The 22,924-nt window shown below is 32.8% G+C and overlaps 6 protein-coding genes across 6 annotated transcripts, besides 9 other annotated features; 3 read left to right on the plus strand and 3 right to left on the minus strand.

Moving 5' to 3' along the window:
• Nucleotides 1-34: part of a mobile genetic element that runs on past the window's edge.
• Nucleotides 1-34: part of a terminal%2Cinverted (terminal inverted repeat of Kolobok-N3_TV transposon ID:TVAGG3_0286810) that runs on past the window's edge.
• Nucleotide 35, plus strand: a terminal%2Cinverted (terminal inverted repeat of tvBac_53III transposon ID:TVAGG3_0286820).
• Nucleotides 35-66: a mobile genetic element.
• Nucleotides 36-257: a mobile genetic element.
• Nucleotides 225-257: a terminal%2Cinverted (terminal inverted repeat of tvBac_53III transposon ID:TVAGG3_0286830).
• A 14-nt stretch (nucleotides 258-271) lies between these two features.
• Nucleotides 272-2,055, minus strand: TVAGG3_0286840 (Drug Metabolite transporter (DMT) superfamily; the record flags this gene model as incomplete). The annotated part of the gene is made up of 1 exon (XM_001583736.1): nucleotides 310-1,317. One exon carries the CDS (start codon nucleotides 1,315-1,317, stop codon nucleotides 310-312), a length of 1,008 nt encoding a protein of 335 aa, XP_001583786.1.
• A 155-nt stretch (nucleotides 2,056-2,210) lies between these two features.
• On the plus strand, nucleotides 2,211-4,402 carry TVAGG3_0286850 (protein ubiquitination; the record flags this gene model as incomplete). The annotated part of the gene is made up of 1 exon (XM_001583737.1): nucleotides 2,380-4,332. The coding sequence occupies one exon, from the start codon at nucleotides 2,380-2,382 to the stop codon at nucleotides 4,330-4,332; it is 1,953 nt and encodes a 650-aa protein (XP_001583787.1).
• A 1,206-nt stretch (nucleotides 4,403-5,608) lies between these two features.
• TVAGG3_0286860 (spectrin binding) lies at nucleotides 5,609-8,095 on the minus strand (the record flags this gene model as incomplete). The annotated part of the gene is made up of 1 exon (XM_001583738.1): nucleotides 6,966-7,988. One exon carries the CDS (start codon nucleotides 7,986-7,988, stop codon nucleotides 6,966-6,968), a length of 1,023 nt encoding a protein of 340 aa, XP_001583788.1.
• A 131-nt stretch (nucleotides 8,096-8,226) lies between these two features.
• Nucleotides 8,227-8,254: a terminal%2Cinverted (terminal inverted repeat of Mariner transposon ID:TVAGG3_0286870).
• Nucleotides 8,227-9,530: a mobile genetic element.
• On the plus strand, nucleotides 8,323-9,450 carry TVAGG3_0286880 (Mariner transposase; the record flags this gene model as incomplete). Its single annotated transcript, XM_051229019.1, has 1 exon — nucleotides 8,323-9,450. The coding sequence occupies one exon, from the start codon at nucleotides 8,323-8,325 to the stop codon at nucleotides 9,448-9,450; it is 1,128 nt and encodes a 375-aa protein (XP_051098749.1).
• Nucleotides 9,503-9,530: a terminal%2Cinverted (terminal inverted repeat of Mariner transposon ID:TVAGG3_0286870).
• A 635-nt stretch (nucleotides 9,531-10,165) lies between these two features.
• Nucleotides 10,166-13,006, plus strand: TVAGG3_0286890 (ankyrin repeat protein family; the record flags this gene model as incomplete). Its single annotated transcript, XM_001583739.1, has 1 exon — nucleotides 10,166-13,006. One exon carries the CDS (start codon nucleotides 10,166-10,168, stop codon nucleotides 13,004-13,006), a length of 2,841 nt encoding a protein of 946 aa, XP_001583789.1.
• Nucleotides 13,007-15,192: 2,186 nt separating this feature from the next.
• Nucleotides 15,193-21,864, minus strand: TVAGG3_0286900 (ataxia telangiectasia mutated (ATM) -related family; the record flags this gene model as incomplete). The annotated part of the gene is made up of 1 exon (XM_001583740.1): nucleotides 15,241-21,864. One exon carries the CDS (start codon nucleotides 21,862-21,864, stop codon nucleotides 15,241-15,243), a length of 6,624 nt encoding a protein of 2,207 aa, XP_001583790.1.
• Nucleotides 21,865-22,924: the final 1,060 nt, after the last annotated feature.

The raw sequence follows: 22,924 nt of genomic DNA on the forward strand, positions 1-22,924 counted from the left end.
CAATTTTAAAAATTGAGAGTGTGGGACCTGAGCCTTAAGGGTGCACTTATCACTTTCTGACATGCTTGCATTATATCAATTTATCTTTATTGCAGTTGCAAAAAGGTTTAACAGTGATATAAGGTACTATGTTGTGATTTAAAATGACTTTTTCCTCTAACAAAATTATAAACCTTTTTTCCTTTGAAAATTTATCTAAAAAGCTAGAGTGTCAAAAATATTGAGAGATTGTCAGAAAGTGGTAAGTGCTCCATTAAAAAAAAGGGAGAGATGCGAAAATTACAAACAATTTTATAAACAAAGATAAATTTAAAGGATTTGAACTGCATTATTTGTATCAGTGGATGCTTTACTTCTTAAAATCAGAGGACTATCTTCTTCATTATATCCAACGATATCATTTGTTCCTATTTCAGTTCCTGGAGGATAACTGAGTCTTCTTATTCTGAAAACTGCATCATACATTAAAAATCCAACGATTTCTATAGCAGATGCCAAATATAAAATAATTGTTGACAAAGTAAAAGATTGGCCACTGGATTTATCAATCAGATATATGAGCGGTAAAGAAACTAATATTGTTGCACTTCTAATGCAACCTAAAATTGATCTTGTTCGATCTGTTGCTCTTTCGATTAAAAATACTGATAATATATGATAGAATGTAACAAATAAGATGTAGAGCAACACCAATACTATTAACGTCGTACTATTTTTAATCATTGAAATTGTATCGAAAATATTTTCATGTAAGCTGTTAAAACCTGGAGTTTTAACGAAATGGAAGATAGGTAAAACGAAACAGATGCATAACATCATTGATATTATGCCTTCTAACCCAATTAACATTTCAACTGGATCAGAAGGGTCTGTAAAGTATCTGAACTCGAATAATATTTGGCAAGCTTGAAAGAACTGAGCAAGTAATGAAAAGAGAATTGATCTTCCACGAATTAATTTTGTTTCTGAGCCTAAAAACGCGTATTGAATAGCTATTGTGCATGTTGAGATAAAAATCAAAGCGATAAATATGATTTTGTATGTGTACACTCTCTGTCTATAGAAAATATAAGAGAGAAAGTAATCGAAAAAGTAAAACGTTCCTCTAAGCATGTGCCAATCTCCCAGTGGCATATTTGAGAGGCTTATCATATTAAGACTAGTAGAAATAACTTCGAACACTGAAATTAATATAATTCTGATTACAAGGTTCCAAAAATTTTGATTTGTAGATGTTACATGTATTTGATTCGATGAGGACATAAGCGATCTTATAATGTAAAAGACTGATACTAAGCCGGTTCCGAGATATTGCATTAATGAAAGGCAAATTGGCCTTTGAAACTTAATTGGACTCGTTTCACTGGTAACACTATATCTGTTAAATGCTATTTTCGGTAATATACATGTTGAAACGCCTACAACTATAAAGAGAAAATAAAAAAATAGAATTGATGCTTTTATCATTTGACACTTTTTTATAGTATTCAGAATAAAAGTGACAAAATTGAATGGTAGAAAAAGTTGAAATTCTGAATCAAAAATGGGAAGATGAGACAATATCTTTCACATTAGAATTCATTATTTCCAATACATGCAATAAATCTGACTTCGAAATGGTGTTTATTAATGATATTGCAGGAGATCAACTCGAATTTCCAGTAGAGGCTAAATTTTCAACAAAGAAAATCAAAAATCAGACAAAAGTGACAGTTCAATGTGACTATCCTTTGATCAAATCAACAAATTTGTCGTTTGATAAAATCACAAACTTCAGCGCCTTCAAGATAGTCAATAAAAAGATCGATTTAGAGCTCAACATACCAGCATATTGCGGAAGCGAAAACGGAAAAGACATTGTTGTCGAAATTTACAATCCACAATAATTATATTTTGCTATATCTATATAAAATGTATTTGTAATTAGAGTAAAACCTTTCTTTAGTAATTGTTTAATTATAACATCCTTACTTTTTTCATATTTACTTTCAAAATAAAATCAAAGTGCTCATTGAGGTGCTTTTACAAGTTAATAAGTGTTTTAATGTTTTAAACACATACATTTAAGGGAAATAAGTTTTGAATCGAATTTGAATAATGATAGTCCTTAATTAAGCCAAATGGTTAATGACAGCCCAATAAAATAGCTCAAATTCAATATAAAATGGTTAAACTAGAGTAAATGTTCTTTGATCTTGAAATGGCGAGGACGATTATCAAGTTGAGTAGGAATGCTTTTGGCAATTATGATAGAATTTTTGATAAAATGTGTATTTAGGTATATACTCTAATTTTGAACTATTATTTCTTTGCCGGAAAAAAAAAATTCTAGGCCGATACAATGTAATGAAATTATAGTACAAAAAGTGACAAATTCGAATGACGGAAGACGAAAAATTTGTCCTCCAGACTTCGCTCGTATCACAAATACGCCAATTCACACAAGGTCCAAGAGGAGATACCTTTTTATGCAAATTTAAAGCAAAGAAACGTAAATTAGTTTTTAAATACGTTGCATTTCAAGATAAAGCGCAGAAAGAACAGTTCATTCGCGAAGTCAAGCTCCTTAAAGAATGCGTGCATCCAGCTCTTGCACACTACGAAGGCTACAACCCTCCTGGCGCTGATAATAAATGCATGATTGCCACTTCATATATAGCAACGACATTAGAGGAAATCCTTAAGAGAATCAGCTCTGGTGAGAAATTCGAATTTGGACCAACGCAAATGATAATTATAACTCTTGGCATAATTTCAGGTCTGAAATTTTTACATTCGTTAAAAATCACTCACAAGAACCTCAAACCCTCGAATGTACTCATAGATAAGAATTTCAGGCCGTTGGTTTCGGATTTCTATCTCAATTTTCATCATCCGCAAATCAAGAGTTTGTATTATCCAGACGAAGAAATGATGCAAGAGAGCGATATATTTGCTTACGGCACGATATTATACGAAATGTTTACTGGTAAAGTGATAAATGGCAGTCAATTTCCACAAACCAAGCCATCTCTCCCTACACACCTTCCAATGATCATCAGGAAGATCATATCCGCATGTTGGTCAGAGAATCCGATGCACAGACCATCCGCAAATGACATTTTCCAGTTACTTTCCATAAATCTTGACCAAATTAACCCAGACTCCGACATTTCAGTGACTCGCACATACCTATCTCTACTTCTTGCATTCGAGAGAGAGCGTCTGATGAGTATTTACGGTGATCCACAGTGCACACAGAACTTTGGCAAATTCCTTTTGGACACGAGTTCATGTTTATCATACCAAGTCATGGGAAACAGGTTCATCAACAGTCAGCAACACAATCCGCCCGAGAAATCTCCTTCAATGGACAATGTTGCTCATCCAGTGAAGAAAGGAACGAAAGAAGTGAAGAAGAAAGGAAGAGTTTCGAAACCATCGGGATCAGACAGTGGAGGAAGTTCCCCACGCGATGTCTCTGGAAGCAAAAAGAAGAAGGCAGCAGGAAAGACATCAAGTGGAGGCCAAAACGCATCAACACCTCCTAAACCAAAGAATTTCACAGAAGACCCATTCGAAGCAAGTAAAAACGGGGATGTTCCATCGATGAAATACATCCTTTCATGTACTGATTTTGATGTTTCTCAGAAGAACAAATCAGGATTGACTGTTTTCCACATCGCAGCTCAACTAGGAAAAGTCGATATGTTGAAGGCGATCTGTTCATGTGTTAAACCACAAACAGTTATAGATCTTCCTGGTGATTGGGGAAGAACGGCTCTTCATTATGCAGCAGAAGCAGGTCAATTAGAAGCAGTGCAGTACATTGTTCAGATGAGAGGAGGTCATGGATTCCCTGTTAGTGATGATGGTCGTACTCCTCTACATGATGCAACAACAGAAGGACGAACAGATGTTATTAAATTCTTGTTGAGTTGCAAAGATGTCGATGCGAACAAACGTGATGAGAATGGATATACTGCACTTCATTTTGCATGTGAAGGAGGTCATCTTCAGGCAGCACAAGTTCTCTTGAATTTCAAAGGAACAAATCCAAATGAACGTGATGAAGAAGGTGCTACACCACTTCACTATGCATGTGCAGAAGGAAGAGTCGATGTTGTCTCATTGCTTGTCGAATGCAAACAAGTCGATGTTAACTGCACAGATTCAGAAGGAAGAACTCCTTTACATTATGCAGCATTTCAAGGTCAACTTGCAGCTGTTCAGAAGTTGTTGAGTTGTAAGGGAATTGACATCAATGCACGAAACAGCGACGGACAGACAGCAAGTGATATCTCAACGAATTCAGATATCACCGCTCTTCTTATTAGTAAAGGCAAGAAATGAATTTTAACATTAATATGAATATGAATAATAGATTATTTATTGTTTTTTAATAAAAAAATACCAAAAACGATTTTTCAAATCATTTTGTCATCACAGACACTGGATTTGGTAAAGGCCAACGCCTGAAATACAATTATCAGGGCCGAATTTTGAGGCGAATGTCCATTTGATGGATGTTCTCATTAAAATTCGGCCCTGAAAGACATAAAATCACGGGTTCTGGCCTTAGCAGAAACCAGAGCCTCGCATACAGTCGACAGAGCCGGATTTCTTAATTGCCGTCCTGTTCTAGTGCTGCATGAAAAGAGTCCGGACCTAAAAACGAGGAAATACGAAGCTCTGGTCTCAGGATAGGTCAGGACCTTCAAATTTCATCCTCAGGGCCGGATTTGAGGGAGATTGTCCTTTTCATGGACAATCTCTTCAAGACTCGGCCTTTAAAGATAGAAATATCCAGACTATCACTTATATTGACGTCAGAGTCCGGAAATACAATATAATCTTTTTCAATTATCATTGATGGAGAAAGTTGAGAAAGGAGTCCTTTCTCAAAGTTAGGACTGCTTTCTCAGCTCTCTCATACTGAACAGAGAGGTTTTATCCAATTTTGAATTGAGATATTTTAAGATCTTTCAAATTTTCACTGTTTTTCATCTTCTTATATTTACTATTCAATATATTTCCCTTAAATAAGCATCTTTCATAATCAAACACACTTTGAAATATTATTATAACAATTAATACATAAAAATGCTAAAACTATCAATATTCATACATATAAATGCATAACTAGTATAAATATTTTAGTATTTTATCAATCACTGTTTCTTATATTTAATATTTCTAACTTTATTTAAAAAATTTCTTTCAATATTAATTATAAACCTAAATCATTTTAATAACTTCATATAAAACACATGGTGTGACCTCACCCATATATAAATGCTTATATTTATCCAACTATGATATATATATAATTTTTATATACTATATTTTATCCTGTGCGTATCAATTATGATCTTCCCTTGGATGAGTTCTGATCACTGCCTAACATTCAACAAAAAAATATTTTTCCTATAACCATTTGTTTAATTTAAACTAAAAATTGAGACTTTTAGTTTAAAATTTTGTCACCTTTGAACTTATACTCATATTCCTTTGAATAAAAATAAGTTTTCAAGTTGTTAATTGAATGATATTCAAAAATAACCTTATTCCAATAGAATTGAATAAAGTATTCAAATATAACCTTATTGCAATTGGCAGATTATACAAAGAAAAAAATATAAGTGATCGAAAATATATTCATTCGTAAATCAAGAAGTTCCATGGCGAGAATTCTTTGGTGATGAAACATATATCAGTCTCTTCAGAAAAAATGGATTTGGTCCATTTTCCAAAGGAGTTGCAAATTCGTACTTCATCAGAAGATGTATTTATGCAGAACTCTATCCACAAGGAGGGATTAGAATCACTGATACAACCGCTGACATGCGCATATTCATTAATGACACTACTTTCCGATCATGTTTTACAGATTATCAAAAACTTAATGGTGGCTCTTTCTATTGGACACAACTAGAGAGTGTCATCCAATGTCGAAATTGCTATTACAAATCTTGGTGTTCCGCCAATGGTCAAACATATGGAGCTACCGCTTCCTCTAACTCAATAAATCATTGTAATTTCTCTACTTTACATAATATAGGATTAGATGCTAAATTATATAGTATTGGAATTGGCCAAAGTCGAGGAAATGTTTTCATAAATAATAATAACCAAACAAATTGCAAATGCAAAGATACTGCGGGTATAGTTTCAAATCAATTTACAACTTTTTATCAAAAATTTTCTAATTATCGTAATATAATAAATGGTGATGGATCGTTTCTATTTCTAAATGATAAATGTGACAATTGGGCTTTATATCAAAACATAAATTTTATTAACAACACAGCGTCAGATACAATTTATTCCAGCGGTCATAGATCGAATAATGTCACTTTTCAAAATTGCATTTTTAAAAATAATACAAGCAATTACATTATTAAAAGTTTCTATTCAGCCACATTTGTCATTTCTGACATGTATATTGAAAGCGGATCAAAGATATATGGTACTGTAATATATTCAAACACAAAAGTTGCTGAAGAAGAACCAAATATTCTTCTTTCATTAGATGAAAATGTTTGTTTGAGAACTCACTACCATATTAAAGAACTAAGCCCTTATAACATAATTTCAATTAGCATATATTTAGGATTCTATACTGAGTAAAAATAAATGCCCCAGTAATTAATGAGCGATAAAGAAACAAGCAAGAGGGAACAATGTAAAATCATAAGTAGATTATTTCAGCCAAATTAGAAAATAGAGATCGTTTAATTATTTGAGGGAATTGCAAATAAATATTTCTATGCTGAGTAGTTAGTAAATGTTTATTTTAAGAATTTAAAGAAAATTGTGTGATTTGCATTTGCCAAGATAACGAAATATGTACTTTGCTTGAAGATTCTGAATTTTATTGCTGCAATTCCTCTTCAGGTGAATCTATATTATCAAATATTATAATCTTATATCACTAGACTATCTAAAATACAGATCTTATAATTATCCAATTATATTACTTCGTTTCAAAGGTTATCTAGATAATATCTTACATCGCCTTTTGCAATTGAGAGAGCAGTTTTTCCGTCATTATTCTTTGCTTCTTTATCAGCTCCAACTGAGATTAGATATTTAACAACTTCAAGATGGCCATCCTTTGATGCCCAAATGAGCGGGGTATATCCATCATTATCTTTTGCTTCTTTATCAGCTCCAATAGAGATTAGATATTTAACAACTTCAAGATGACCACTCCATGATGCCAAAATGAGTGGAGTCCATCCATTTTCATGTTTTGCTTCTTTATTAGCTCTAACTGATATAAGGTACTTAACAACTTCAAGACGACCATCCCTTGATGCCAAAAGTAGAGGAGTATATCCAGCATTAGATGTTGCTTCTTTATTAGCTCCAATAGAGATTAGATATTTAACAACTTCAAGATGACCTTCCCTTGATGCCAAAAGAAGAGGAGTCCACGCAAGTACATCTTTTGTTTCTTTATCGCAGCCACATTCGATGAGAGTTTTGACAAGATTAAGATTTCCTTCATGACTTGCAATATGAAGAACATTTCTATCATATTTTGTTGTTTCATTTTTCCAAAGTCCTTCTTCACAGGCCTTTGACATCATTTCACGATCTCCTTTCGAAGAAAGTTCATTAAGGAATTGGTAAATACTTTCAAAGTTACTAGATCTCTTAAGTTCATAGATTCGGGCTAAAACCGCTTTTGAATGTTTGTGATTTTCAGTTACATTTTGTAGTTTATTTTGTAATGAATTTAATTTTGTTTGAAGTTTTAAGATTTCTTCTGTAGAATCTTGTACTTCTTTGTCTTTTTGATTTAAAATATCAATGACTCCATCAAATGTATTGAATTTCATGTATGTTTTGACAGATTGAAGAATTGAAACAGCTTCCTCGAAATTTTGGATAGTAACATTTGCTTTTCGTGTGCTGATATATAATTCTTTGGCGTTGATAGTTGATGAAGATTGTTTGAGAAGAGAAATGTACTGATCAACTGTCAAATGTGAATATTTCATGATTGTTTTGATATCTTCTATATCAAATGTATCAAAAAAGTTTTCATTTTCAATATAGTCACTGATGTGAGTAGCGATATATTCGAAATTCAGATCCATGGCCTGCGTCACTTTTTGAAAATTGTAACTTTACAAAAAAATCAAAGAAAAAATTCAAATTGAAATTTAGATTAAAAACGATTTCATTGATATATTTTCTATAAAAAATATATCAATGAGATTTCATTTAATTATATTATAGGGTGTCCAAAGGTGCGTTTAGCACAGCGCTCTATATGAGACTATTAAAGGAGATATATGCTGATTATAAATATATAATAAAAAATATGAATATATGTATATGATGAGTATGTTGTATTTTGGCGCCATGCCGGGATATAAAATGAATTTTGAGACAAGAGGCGGTTTCGCGGGAAATTTTGGCGGGATTTTTTTCATTTTTTTAATGAATCATAAAGAAAACATCCTCGCTCTTGCAAAAAAATGCAAAGACTGTAAAAAAATCTACGAGACATTGGTAAAATGCTTCGGTATGGATGCTCCTAGCTATTCCACTGTAACGTATCATGTTAGGATGTATCACTTCATGAACAAAAAGGCGCCCATCATAAAAATTGACAAAAAATCGCCGGATCAAAGAAAAATCAAAGCAATTCTTCAAGCGCTAGATGAAGACCCAAGAGCATCACTCAGAAGGATAGAGGAGATGACAAAGATACCACGTACAACAGTCAGTTATTATCTGCACAATTATTTGAACTACAAACTAGCGTATACACGTTGGGTTCCGCACAACCTTAATTCAGTTCAAAAAAAATCTAGAGTCCAATCTTCGAAAGAGCTCCTCTCTATATTGGGTGCGTATCAATCCAAGAAGTTTCGCTTTTTAGTAACAGGGGACGAGTCTTGGTTTCAATATGCAACAGAAGCCAAAATCATGTGGATCCCGAAGGATGAAAATCCGCAAACATTCCCGAAGAAAAAAATTGACACACCAATGATGATGTTGTCGGTTTTTTGGGGCGTGAATGACATCATCGCAATTGATATTCTTCAAAAACCTAATACGATGAATGCTCAGTATCTAATTGACAATGTTCTTACTCAAATTATCAATTCTGATGAGTTTGAGAAATCCAAACAACAAAAACAAAAGTTTGCAATTCATTTTGATAATTCAAGAGTTCACAAAAGTCATAAGGTAATGAATTACTTGGTGGAAAACAATGTCAAAGTTGTTCCAAACCCAATTTATTCACCTGATATTGCACCCTCTGACTTTTATTTATTCGGCACGCTAAAAAAGAGAGCTGAAGGACGCGAATTCGCGAGTCCAGATGATCTTGAAAATTTTGTAAGAGAGCAATTTGAGCAATTTTCTCATGATGATTTAAAGCGTGTCTTTCAAGCCTGGATCGATCGCTGCGAACGCGTGATTGAATCCAATGGTGATTATATTTAAATAAACTTTATATATATGTAACTTATTTATTTCTATTCGCAGTATTCAGGTTTGTGATAAACACACCTTTGGACACCCTATATTACTCGTAAATCAAGAATTGTGAGCTTAGAAGCTCTGGTATAGAACCAATACTTTTCAACATCCAATATTACCTAGAATGAACCCATTTCACAAGATCGACATCTTTGTAATATTTGAATGAAAGTTACTGAGGTATTCAGGCATCTAATGTATAAAAAACATTATATTCACACCACCAAGTAAAAGAAACCATGTCCGAACAAAATATCTTTCAGTAATAGGAATTGAGTATCGCGAAAGACTATGATGGAATCAGCATTTACTTGCTACACGTCACTCTTAGAAAGCTGCAAATCTTTAGATTAATTTAAAGACTCACTCACGTTATCCTATGATTTACCAAGAGAAATAACTGCAATTGTTATATCAGTATTTTGTATGCTATTGTGGAAAAATTTACTAAATCACAAATGCTGACAGTAAAAATAATTGTGATTTTACAGGCGTAAATTTGTCAAAATATGCTATAATTTGTGATAGTGTTTAACAAATTTGTGAAGAATAATTTTACCTTCATTTTTTAAGAATGGTGCTATTGCAACTGAACAATCCAATATTTCAGCGAATTAATGACTACCAAGTGCAAGATAAATTTACATTATTAATCAACAATACTCCATTTATTATTAACATGTCTCTTGCTGTTGGAATTTCAAAGAGTATTCATTCGATATACTTATCAGATAAAACAGTTCGCAGATTCGAAACAAGTTTTAATATAATATCTCCAGATACATATGATGTATTAAGAGATATTTTGCAATTAAACAAAACAGAGATCGAATGCGATGAAATAGTTTTAAAAGACCTCTTCAATATAATTTGGGAACTTGGAATTGTTTTACTTGAATATTACTACTGGAATCATGTTATTAAAGATATGGAAATAGATGAAAAGAATTGCATTCAGTTGCTTGAATATTACTTTGCTGTGAATTCCGAACAACATCTGAAAAAATGCATTAATTTTATTTCATCGCACTTTTATGGAATTGATTTAAATCAACTCAAATCAATTTCACAAAAACTGGGATTTGATATTCTTGAGAGAATAATTAAAAATGATAAACTTGCAATTGGCGATGAAGATTCATTTGCCAAATTCATTGTATCATCAGCTAAAGAAAGTGAAATCTTCATGCCATTAATAGAGTACATCCATTTCGAAGATTGCAAAGATGAGATTATTGACGAAATCAAAGATTTTTGTGATGAAAAGAATTATAGTAATATTATTAAATCTTTTCATGAATCATTTAAAAGATCCAGAAATCCGAATAATGAAAACGATCATTGTTTTATTATTAATCATAAAAATTCAGATGATTTTGATGACATATATCAATTCTTCGAAGATCTCGCTGAAAAAGGAAATCAAACAATGATATTAAACGCCATTAAAGAAGGACTACATGATAAAAGGGATGACCAAGGAAAAGACATTCTTAGCAAAGCCGCTAATGAAGGAAATCTTAAACTTCTTAAAACTCTAATTGAATGTGGTTGCTGTATCGAAGTAAAAGATAGTTTAGGTAATACGCCGCTCATTAATGCAATTGCAGCTGAAAAAATTGAAGTGGTTCAATATCTTGTATCTATTGGAACCGATAAGGAAACTAAAAACCTTTTCGGATTTACTCTACTTTATACTGCTACATATTTTAATCGTCTTGAAGTTGTTAAGTATCTTATTTCAATTGGAGTTGATAAAGAATCCACAGGAATAGCAAATAGCACACCACTTATTGTTGCATCTAAAAATGAATATCTTGATATAGTCCAATATCTTGTGTCAATTGGAGCTAATAAAGAAGCAAAAAATAAAATTGGCCAAACTCCGCTTATGATTGCTTCAATAAATGGTCAACATGAAATTGTTCGATATCTTGTTTCAACTGGTGCAGACAAAGAAGCAATGGATAATGATGGATGTTCTCCAATTGATTATGCATCAATGAAAGGTCATCTTGAGATTATTCAGTATCTAGTTTCTGCAGGAGTAAACAAAGACAAACGGAATGCTAATGGGTGTACTCCACTCATTTTTGCATCTATATTTGGCCATATTGAAATTGTTAAGTACCTCATATCTATTGATGCTGATAAAGAAGCAAAGAATCAAAAGGGAAATACAGCACTTATTTTTGCATCGTTTAACGGAGAACTTGAAATTGTTAAATATCTTATTTCAATAGGAGCTGATACTGAAGCAATAAATAACAATGGAGAGACTTCGCTCCATATGGCATCAAAAGGAAATAGTCTTGAAATAGCAAAATATCTTATTTCTATTGGAATCGATAAAGAAGTAAAGGATAAAAATGGAGGAACCCCGCTTCATACTGCATCAAAATACGGAAATATTGATATTGTTAAATTCCTGATCTCAATTGGAGCTGATATAGAACCAAAAGATAATGATGATCATACACCTCTTGTAAATGCATTATATTCTGGTAACTTTGATGTTGTTCAGTATCTTATTTCCATCGGAGCAAATAATAGTTTGCAGGGAGTACCAGGGACAGTATCACTATTGTTTGCATCACTTCAGAATAGGCCAGATATTATAGAATCTCTTATTAATCATGGAGCCAATACCGAAGTTAATGAAAAAACTAACGCAAATTCTCTCATTATGGCAGCATCTTTAGGAAAAGTCGAAACTATCAAACACCTAATTGCAATTGGAGCAAATAAAGAAGTTAAAGGAAAAGATGGAAAAACACCTCTCATTGTTGCATCAGAAAAGGGTAATTTAGATGTTGTCAAATATCTTATCTCTATTGGTGCTGATAAAGAGGCAAAGAATGATGATGGATGGACTGCATTAATGTGTGCTTGTGGATGCGGTAAACTTGAAGTTGTAAAATATCTTATATCAGTTGGGACAGATAAAGAAGCAAAAGACAAGTATGGACTGACACCACTTCATTATTCAGTAACAGAAGACGAAATAGAAATTATAAAGAGTCTTATTGAAGCTGGAGCAAATAAGGAATCAAAGAATTTTGCAGGACAAACTCCTTTATGTGTTGCCTGTTTTACTGGCATTTATAATGTTGCCGAATATCTCATCTCTTTAGGAGCTAACATAGAAGCAATCGATATAGGCGGAAACACAATTCTTAATTTTTTATCTGGTATGGGCCAACTTGATGCTATAAAGTTTCTTATTTCAAAGGGAGCAAATAAAGAAGCAAAGAATAAAGTTGGAAACACAGCACTAATAACAGCATCTAGCATGGGAGAACTTAATGTGGTGCAATATCTTATTTCAATTGGAGTTGATAAAGAAGCAAAGAATAATGAAGGAAACACAGCTCTCATTATGGCATCAGACCGAGGTCATCTTGAAATTGTTAAATACTTGATCTCAGTAGGAGCCAATAAAGAGGTTAAAAATAACAATGGACTCACAGCACTTTCTGTCGCCATAAAAGAAGTCAAAGATTTTCTTTTATCAGTTTGAGTGAAGTAAATGAAATTCAGACAAATTTTACCGAGTAAATAAATTAAATTCATATCTTGATATATTTTTTGTTATCGTTTTCAAATTTTTCGGATTCAAAAATTGCTGACATGTTCAGATGCCTATCTAATGATAAATTTTCAAATGCCCACGAAAACATTAAAATCATTTTGACTCATTTTTATAAACGGCTACCTTATATTTGACACAATGTCAACAATATTTTAATGTAAAAAACCTCCAATTCTCACAAATGACTACAATAGAATTTACAAATTCTCTCAAAACCCAATTACCCTCCCAATTTGGAAATGTTACAAATATTCTATAGAAAAACAAAAATCAAATCTTATTGATATGTCTATGAATCCCATTTACAGAAATATATATATACACCTATTATAAATCACCATATAGTCGGGTGCGTTAGCGGAAAATGGTGCGTTAGAGGAAAATCTGACACAATTTTTTTTCTTTTTGAGTATTTTTTCTCATTTTCCTCAAGCTGTGTTCTTTAAAAGTGTGATATTATATGAGCATATATGCTATACTATATGTGTAAAATGTATGTATTATATACATGTATGTTTTTATTAATTTAATGTGAAGATCTCGAAATCTTTGATTGCAAAAAAATCTCGAAACTTGAGGTCGCTTGGAGTGTATACATATTCTTTACAGTGGGAGAGATATTTATGCACTACATTTAGCTCTTCATCGCAACCCAGTGAGTCTCTGAAGTTATGTAAAATCCGAATTTTTTTACTTTATTCACAGACTAGTGAGAGTGATATCTCAGATCAGATAAAAACTATGATGAATAGATAATATATCTTGAGTGTGTTATATCTTCTGCAGTAATCACATTGCTATCAGTGTTATGTGTAGAGCTATATTGAGAATATGTCAATTTTTGCATGTGAATTTTTTGATGCAGACAAATCCATAATACCTCTGAATAGGCAAAAAACAGTAATATATACTAATATGGTGGTGTGTAGAATATATGATTTATTAGGTTTAAATTGGTATTAGTCGTATCTTATGGTGACGTTTTTTCACATTTTTCATTCTTAAAAAAATTCAAATTTTGATTTTGAAATTAATGACATGTGTTTTTCTCCGATCAATTTCACCTGACAATATTATAAGTAATTAATGTACATTATAATTATATTATTGTTTTCCCTTACAGTCTCAGCTCCTCGGTTGAAATCCAAACTGCTTAAAATTTTTGACAAAATTTTTTCTAGTTCTCATATTGAAGAGATATCACTATGTTGGTTGAGAAAGAGTGATATGATATTAATTATTATAATATATAGAAGTTATTCTTCACTGAAAGTATATGATGAGATGGTAAGCATATAAAAATTAGTTCATATATGAGAAATTTAATAATAATTATAAAATGTGAAAAAACGTCACCATAAGATACGACTAATACCAATTTAAACCTAATAAATCATATATTCTACACACCACCATATTAGTATATATTACTGTTTTTTGCCTATTCAGAGGTATTATGGATTTGTCTGCATCAAAAAATTCACATGCAAAAATTGACATATTCTCAATATAGCTCTACACATAACACTGATAGCAATGTGATTACTGCAGAAGATATAACACACTCAAGATATATTATCTATTCATCATAGTTTTTATCTGATCTGAGATATCACTCTCACTAGTCTGTGAATAAAGTAAAAAAATTCGGATTTTACATAACTTCAGAGACTCACTGGGTTGCGATGAAGAGCTAAATGTAGTGCATAAATATCTCTCCCACTGTAAAGAATATGTATACACTCCAAGCGACCTCAAGTTTCGAGATTTTTTTGCAATCAAAGATTTCGAGATCTTCACATTAAATTAATAAAAACATACATGTATATAATACATACATTTTACACATATAGTATAGCATATATGCTCATATAATATCACACTTTTAAAGAACACAGCTTGAGGAAAATGAGAAAAAAATACTCAAAAAGAAAAAAAAATTGTGTCAGATTTTCCTCTAACGCACCATTTTCCGCTAACGCACCCGACTATACACGACATAATATGTTCCTATGATATAACTGTTATATTTGTTTTGCTATTACAATAAAGATAATGGAAATTTCTCCTTTAAAAAAATATTATACCCAAATTAAACAAACAAAAAATAAATATGGATTTATATAAAATAAACAAATAATATAAAAAAACACGAGAATGAATTACCAATAAGGACACCAGCCGTCGTAGTGAGTGACATAACGGTGGTAATCAGATGCAATAGAAATCAAACGAGATGTTTGTTCTTCAACACTCAGTTCTTCACTAACATCGCTGCCACTTTCAATGCTTGGATCAAGACCGTTGAGTTTCATAGAAACACGGTTCATAATTGCTGTTCCATTGTTTTGTGAATCACGAGATGCGAAGATTGGTTCGTGAACAAATATCTCGAGTTGTGCAAATATTGATGATTTGTTCTTTCGAAGGATGTAAAGGACGTTCTCACACATTGTTGCGAATTGACCTGCTGTTTGTGAAACACCCAATGCATTGACAATCATTCGAGTAAGACGGAATGGAACTTTCTCTGGCATCTTAGGTCTAGTCTGTGTTACTTCGAATGAATCTCCGAAATCGATGTGAACAACATGTCCTTTCTTTCTTTGTATCATTATATTCGATGGATGTCTGTCTCCCAATCCAACAACATATCCAGACATTGACATCAATGCTGTACTAAGAGAAAACGTATCAACACATCTTAGCCATGCAACAGGGTTTGGAGATTTCATCCAGAAGTAATCACGAAGTTCTGTTGCTGGACATTCTTTTGAAATTTTGTCCCACATTTCAAGTTTCTGAATTGAATGCAAATACTGTGCACAGCTGCCGACATATGATGCTGTTATGTCATTCTCTGCATTGACAGGTATATTCTGCATCTTCCTGTAATCAGTGACAAGTTGATGCATAGTGTCTGCACCCGTAACCCATGAAATTAATCCTGCATTAACTGCCAAAGGAGTAATGGAATAATTAATAATAGTTATTCCTGTTTTCTGGGTGACTTTGTTTGATTTAACTAATGAGTTAATCAAATCAAAGAACTGCATGATTCTTTGGTCCAACCTCAAGTCTTCATTTCCTTTCAAAAGGAACTTCCATTTAGCACCATCTGAACCGTACATGTACAAAATTCTCGGGTGTTGTTGTGTATTTAAAACAGGGAGAGTTGAATCAATTGAAATAATTGATGGTCCTTTGTTCGTTGTTGTATATGTTCCTGGGATAGATAATTTGAAATCTCTTTTCTCAGACAATTCCTGACAAACTGTTTCAAGTTGGATGACATCCATCTTGTTGATTTTCTCGCGAATTGTCTGGAAAAACAAACGAACAGGAGACCACATTTGATTAACTTCAAATTCTTTCTTCGGATTCTTATTAATTGCGTTGATAACAGTGTTAAACTGTGTATCAACGGATTTCAATTGTGTCTCATCTAATTTGCATCTTTTGTTTTGACGCATTGTTGTCATTGTTTTCAGTTTCTGCATTGATCTTTCTCTGTCTCCTGAGAGTTCCAAATGATAAGCTTCATCAATTCTGGAATACCAGATATCGTAATAAGTAACAGCGGATCTTGATAATCCATCACTTAACATCGAAGCTTCTGAAGCCAATTCTGGATGAGGAAGAGAGATTTTTGATAAAATATCTCTTGCTATTTGACTTTTCTCGCTTTCAACATCATTTGCAATTAATTGTATTTGGTAAACAACGCTTTGGAAATGATGTGCGGCAATGGAAATAATTAGTTGATGAACAAGGTTGCGAACAACTTCTTCGCTGTGAGAAATATGACAAACAATCTGTGGAAGGATTTGTTCAATGACAGGAGGTAATAATTCCTTAATACAAGTGAAAATATCTTCTTGGAATGTCATCTTCTTCGAATAACGGAACAAAAGACTGAATAATTGGCAAAGATATTCCAATGTGTTTGATGTATGCAAAATACTTGCACGAAGGAAACCATTGATTGCCATTTGCACGTATTTGTCGTCTTTGTCACTGTCATCAACATTCTTTGATGCAGTGTATGCCCAGTTCGACCATGTTCTGTAGTCATTTGCATAGAGATTTGCTGACTTCTGGAACATTTCGAGTGCATTGTCAACTGTTGAATATTCTTGGCCAATCCATGTAGCTTCCAATCGAAGCATTCGAGCTTTTTGTTTGTCATCAAATAAGTTGAATTTCCTTGATTTCACTGCGTATTCGTAAAATGAATCCGCTGTTGATTCAACTTTGAAATCTTTTGTGGAAATTACTTTTGCAAGTGATTCCAAACTGCTCTTATTTACATTGTTGAATGCTTCAATAAATGTTGATTTTTCCGTGATGGAATGTATTGCATTCAACAAATGTATTGCTTCAATTGCTTCATTTGCTTTTCCTCTGTGCCAAAGTATTTTAACAAATGAAACTTGAACATCAGGAGAGTCGATATGTTCAAGAACTAATGGTTGGAATCTATCAACTAAATTCCATTTTCTTTCTTTAACTAAAATAGACAACAACTTCAAATAAGTTCTTCTGTTTGTTGTTGGCGATGCAACTAAGTTTCTTATCTCAACAAGACGCATAAATGACTGACTATCTCCTGTTATATAACTTAATCTTCTGGCCCAAATCTTTGGAGGTTTTGTGATGTTTTGTTTTCTGAAATTAAGAGCTTCTTCAAGTTCAATGAAATGATTTGCGTAAATCAAATTAGTGTCAGCGCGTGCAGCATTCAATGAACTATATATTGAACAATTATTAACTAATAATTGCATTGCATATTTTAGAAGTTTTTGGGCGGCTTCAGTATTGTCACTTTTTACATAAAAAATCAACTTAAAAAGAATTGTTTCTAAGTTACTGTCATCACTATTCATATATGTCATGAATGAAGAGACATCGTTGAAATCATTACATTTCAATGATGCCCACGCGTACCACAGTGCTGTTTCACTCTTCTGTTCCGGACTCAAATACTGGAATTGGTCATTTAATTTACGAATATCATCCCATCTTTCCAAACGTGCATAACAACAAAGAATTGCTGGTAAATTTGTTGACTCCTCGCGAGTGTATATTTCAAGAGCTTTCTCCCATTGATTGAGTTTCTCATTCCATTTCGCTATGTTTGGCAAATCGACACCTTTCAGTTTGAGAAGACCTCGTGAATTATGATGACGAGATAAACGAGTATTCAAGTCAAGAAGGAACTCAATACCTTTAGTGTCATTTGGATTGTCATAATAAAATCTTGCCAAAAATCTACAACTTTGCATTGGACTGACACAAGCAGTTGCCAATGTATAGTTTGAAATATCGAAAGGAACTCCAGCTCTAAGTAATAATTCAGCCAAAGTAAGGAAGATTTGTTCAGGAGGATTAGTTGTATCTGTATAAATTTGTTCCATAACTTTGGAGAAATCACTTTTGACATCTTTAGGAGCATCTTTCCAACAACTTAAGAATGCAACGGGGAAAATGTCATTTCTAAAATCAGGTGAAGTGATTGCTGGTTGTAAACATGCTCTAATGCATGCATATGGTGATCCGCAAATCACTGCTTTGCAAAGATCTTCTAGCCATTTCTCTGTATTCGTTGGAACACTAGTTGTAAAGCTCTCAAAAATTCCTGTGGAAGAATTATAAGGTGGAGGCAAGAAAGAAGGGGGATCAACCTGGCAAACGATAATCATTGGAGTAATGAAAGAATCAATAGATAAAGATTTACCTGATAAATAATCTTTGAGAGCGGGAAGTCCAACATCTTTATCAGGTAAAAGAAATTCTAAGAATTCAACATTCAAGTGGCAGAAAATCACCAATGAATAAAGTAACTGCATGACATTATTCCTGTTACTTGTACCTAACAAAGGAATACATAATCTCGCAATTCGAGAACAGTCAAAAGTGACATCTGACAAATGAGTTATTGTTGTCAAAGAATTCAGCATCAAAGTGATTTCATCGGGACTTGGTTTGATGAGCATTCTTTGTTCGCATGCGAAAATGAAGTTATCCAATGGCTGGTTCTGGAAAATGACCGCGTATGTCAAAAATCTAAAGAGTTCTTTGGAAACTCCGTTCTTTGACATTCCCAAAATGTGACAACACTCTTGGTAAAGGGATGGAACGAAAGGAATGAACTCGCTCTTCAGGAAATAGCTTAGAACACTTGCTACTTTAAGCGCTTCTGGCATAGAAATGTTTTGCAAGATTAAATCTGTTAATGTTTTGGCATAACTTGCAACTCTGATGCCGGAATAGTAGCAAATGATTTCTAAGTGATTAAATAACACAACCCTTATTTTTGGCTTCGAAGTAAGTATCGCTTTTTCATAGCCTTTTATAATTGGTCGGAGGAACTTCACCGCTTGGTGGTGTTCGTAAACGAAGATAGATGTCACTGATTCGTATACGCAGGAATGTTCTTCATCAAGAATCTTAACTAATGAATTCAAAACGGAGTCGGTATAATAAGATGGAGATTTGAAATCGAACTCAATGTCATCGGAATCATCGTAAACGCTTTTATTCCTTGGGTATGAGGTAATTCCGAACGTTGCAAGTAGTTTCAAAATCAAAATGGCCACTTCTTCACTTGGTTTTTCTCTTAGAAGGGTAATTAGAGTATGAGGAAGGGTTGGTTGTGTGGTTGGTATGTTACTGGCAATATCTAGTTGGTTTACAATCTCTATTAATGAGTTCAAAGCGGACCTATAAACTAATTCTGTCCTGTTTTCGCTGAATACTGAAAGATAAATAGGCATAAGTTCATCTAAGTATGGTCCTAAGTGTTGTGCTAAGCATTTGAGTGTTTCAAAGAGATCTCCATCGCGTTTATCAATAAAATGTTTGTTTTCTATCTCAAAAACGCGATTTAAGTTGACACATGAAGCATCGAATGGACGTGTATTCGATATTAATAGGTTTCCATCATGATTCATGTCTCTTTGAATGACAGATAAAATTTTTGAATCTTTGTTTTTGTATTTTTCGGGACATAAGAAAGTATAACATACTTTTATCACTTGTGGAATATATGATGGACAGAAATTAAGCAAATGCTGTGAAATTAAAGGTAATAATGAAGAAATTTTTTGACAAATCGAAGGATTTGAAGTAGTAAGTATCGATATCATTGTCTGTTGTACAAGCATTGTAATTGGTACGTAAAACAGCATCGGATTCGATGGTGCGACTTGAGCAACTAATTTAATCGCGTTTCTTCGAACTGTATACGATGGATCTGTCAATATTTGAGAGAGTAATTGTAGTTGTTCGAGGTGAGAAGCTTTCAATTGGCTTACAGCAGCGGCTCTTACGGATTTCTCGGGATCGAAAAGAGCTAGGAACAGTAAGTCATCGAGAGCTTTCTTATTATGGAAAATGGGAAGAATTGTGACCATTAGTAATCGGACATTTTTACTTGGAGATTTGACTAAATAAGAAATCGTATCAAAAACGTTTTCTATGTTATCAAAAATGTGGCTGGTAAATTTGCTGAATATTGTAAGTGATAATATTTGATGATCAATGGTTGCTTTCGGTGAAATTCCTTCTTTGAATTTGGAAACTATTGTTGGCTTTAATTCTGTAAAGATACGCATTGACTTTCGTAATGCTGATACGTATTGCGGTGAAGGCTCTGCGTTTAAGAAGAAAGAAGCTGGAATTCGAATTGAATTTTCAAAAGTATCGATTAAATAACTAAGAGAATCGAAAGCAATAGCGCATATTTGAGGATATCTATGTTCTGTAACTGTAGATGCTAGGAAATCGATGATAAATGGTAAAAATGATTTAATTGTCGAAGGATTAAAAGATTTGAAGAATTCAAAGACCTTTTCGTATAATCTTAACGACATAAATTTTTTGCAGGCCGCAAATAGAGTAGAAAGTAACCTCGGAGCTGTATCTGGCGTAATAACTATTAATAAGGATTTGTTTTCAACAACTTTAAGTAAAGTGACGTACCATGAAAAACTAAGATTCTCGTACTTTAAATATGGAAATTTTTCGACTAAATCCATCACTGCCATTGCTTGATTTGGATTTACGTAAGTTTGAAGGATGTAATCGATAACGCGGATAGAACCATAGAGATTTTGGCATTGGGAACTTATTTTGTTTAAACATTCGTCAAATAAGGAATTTACGGGCGCAATATTGTTTTTGAGAGCTTTAAAATGCAATTGGAGTACTTTCGCTGACATTGTTTGAAGATCTATATCATCACAAGACAGCCATGTGCATAGCTGCTTGTAATTATTTGATGTTTCTTCAAAAACGTTTGGAAGTAGGAAGTTACCCGACTTGAAAAGCACATGTAAAGCGGAAAATGCGGTATGCTGACTTGTTATCCATTTAGAAGCACGAGATAACAATTCTCTCATAAAGTCAACGCATTCCTGGGATTCTGATGCACACCATGCGAATGTTTGCGCGGCACACATGATTTGTGTCTTATTTTTAGTTTCTAAAAGTTTTCGCATGAATGAAATATGAGTTCGAATTTGGTCTGCTGAGCGTGTGAAGTAATGTAAAATAGAAATATAGAGTAATGCGAGTAAGTAGTTGAAGCCTTTGTCAACATTTTGTAATTCTTTTAGCTTCGATTCCCAACTTTCGAAACATTGAATTAATTCTGCTTCGGTAAGCATTAAAAGATAATGGCCTAAACTGTGGACAAGCTCCATCCTGCGTTTTTCCCATATGTGGAATTGCCCTGAGGGATCTGCATCAGGAGGAATTGTCAAAGTTATCTCAGGAATCGCCATTTTTGATTATCGTTTTTTTGATATTTTCTAATCATTTCTCCATGAGTGAAAAACAATCTAGTTGGCAGCACATGGAAATATGCAGATGAAAACTCCAATAATTTTTGAAAATTACGGTATTTTTCCACAATTTTCAAATTTGAAATTATCAAATCAGGTGTTTTTTGATATGCATGTACATCACCATTGCAACGAATCAAATTAAAATCCCTGTTGATGTCTAAATTTTTAAAATTAATCAGTGAGATCGAAAATTGCAACATGATTTTATCCATATTGGAATTTACATAAACTTTATTATATGTGCTATTATATTTAGTTACAAAAACATTTAAAACTTATCATGAAAAAAAAGTTATAGGCAACACTTCACTTTCCTTAACCCTTAACAATAGAAATATTGACATAAAGATATATTTATTTTAAGAGAGCACTTATCATTGCCAAACATACTCTCATAAAATAAATTTATCTTTATTTCGAATTTATGTGATTTTCTAGGTAATATTATACCATGTTTAAATGAGATGGAACTTAAAAAGGTCAATATCATTTTAAAAAATGAAACGTTTAAATCGGATTATATATATAAATTTGGAAAAGAACAAATGAACATGGATGATTTTTGGTCAACAGTATTTGTAGGTGTGATAAATGGATCCTGTAGTTTATCAAACTTTCCAGAGTGTAAGTTACCAATTAATTATATTTATTTTTTTATTGCATTATTGTTTTCCTTTTTATTGGCTTTCGTTTGTGTTGTCCTTCTCAGAGAAAAACCAGCTCTTCATTCTATGGGTCGAGATAAAGGAATTCTGTTTTGTATTATATCTTTGATTGCTTTAGAATTGAATTCACTTGGATACATCACGAGTTTACATATTTTCTTTGATTTAACAATCACAAAAATAAATAAATTAAAGAAAACAATCAATTTCATAGACATCTTTCCAATTGCTATCTATTTCAATGAAATCAATCGAATTTTAGTGCTTTTTGATGTCAAGTTTGCAAAATTGTTATGCATTTTTTCTATAGCTTTGATTTTAATTCTAGGTTT

Source organism: Trichomonas vaginalis, chromosome V, assembly GCF_026262505.1.
Source record: "Trichomonas vaginalis G3 chromosome V, whole genome shotgun sequence".
In the NCBI taxonomy this organism is placed as follows: domain Eukaryota; phylum Parabasalia; order Trichomonadida; family Trichomonadidae; genus Trichomonas; species Trichomonas vaginalis.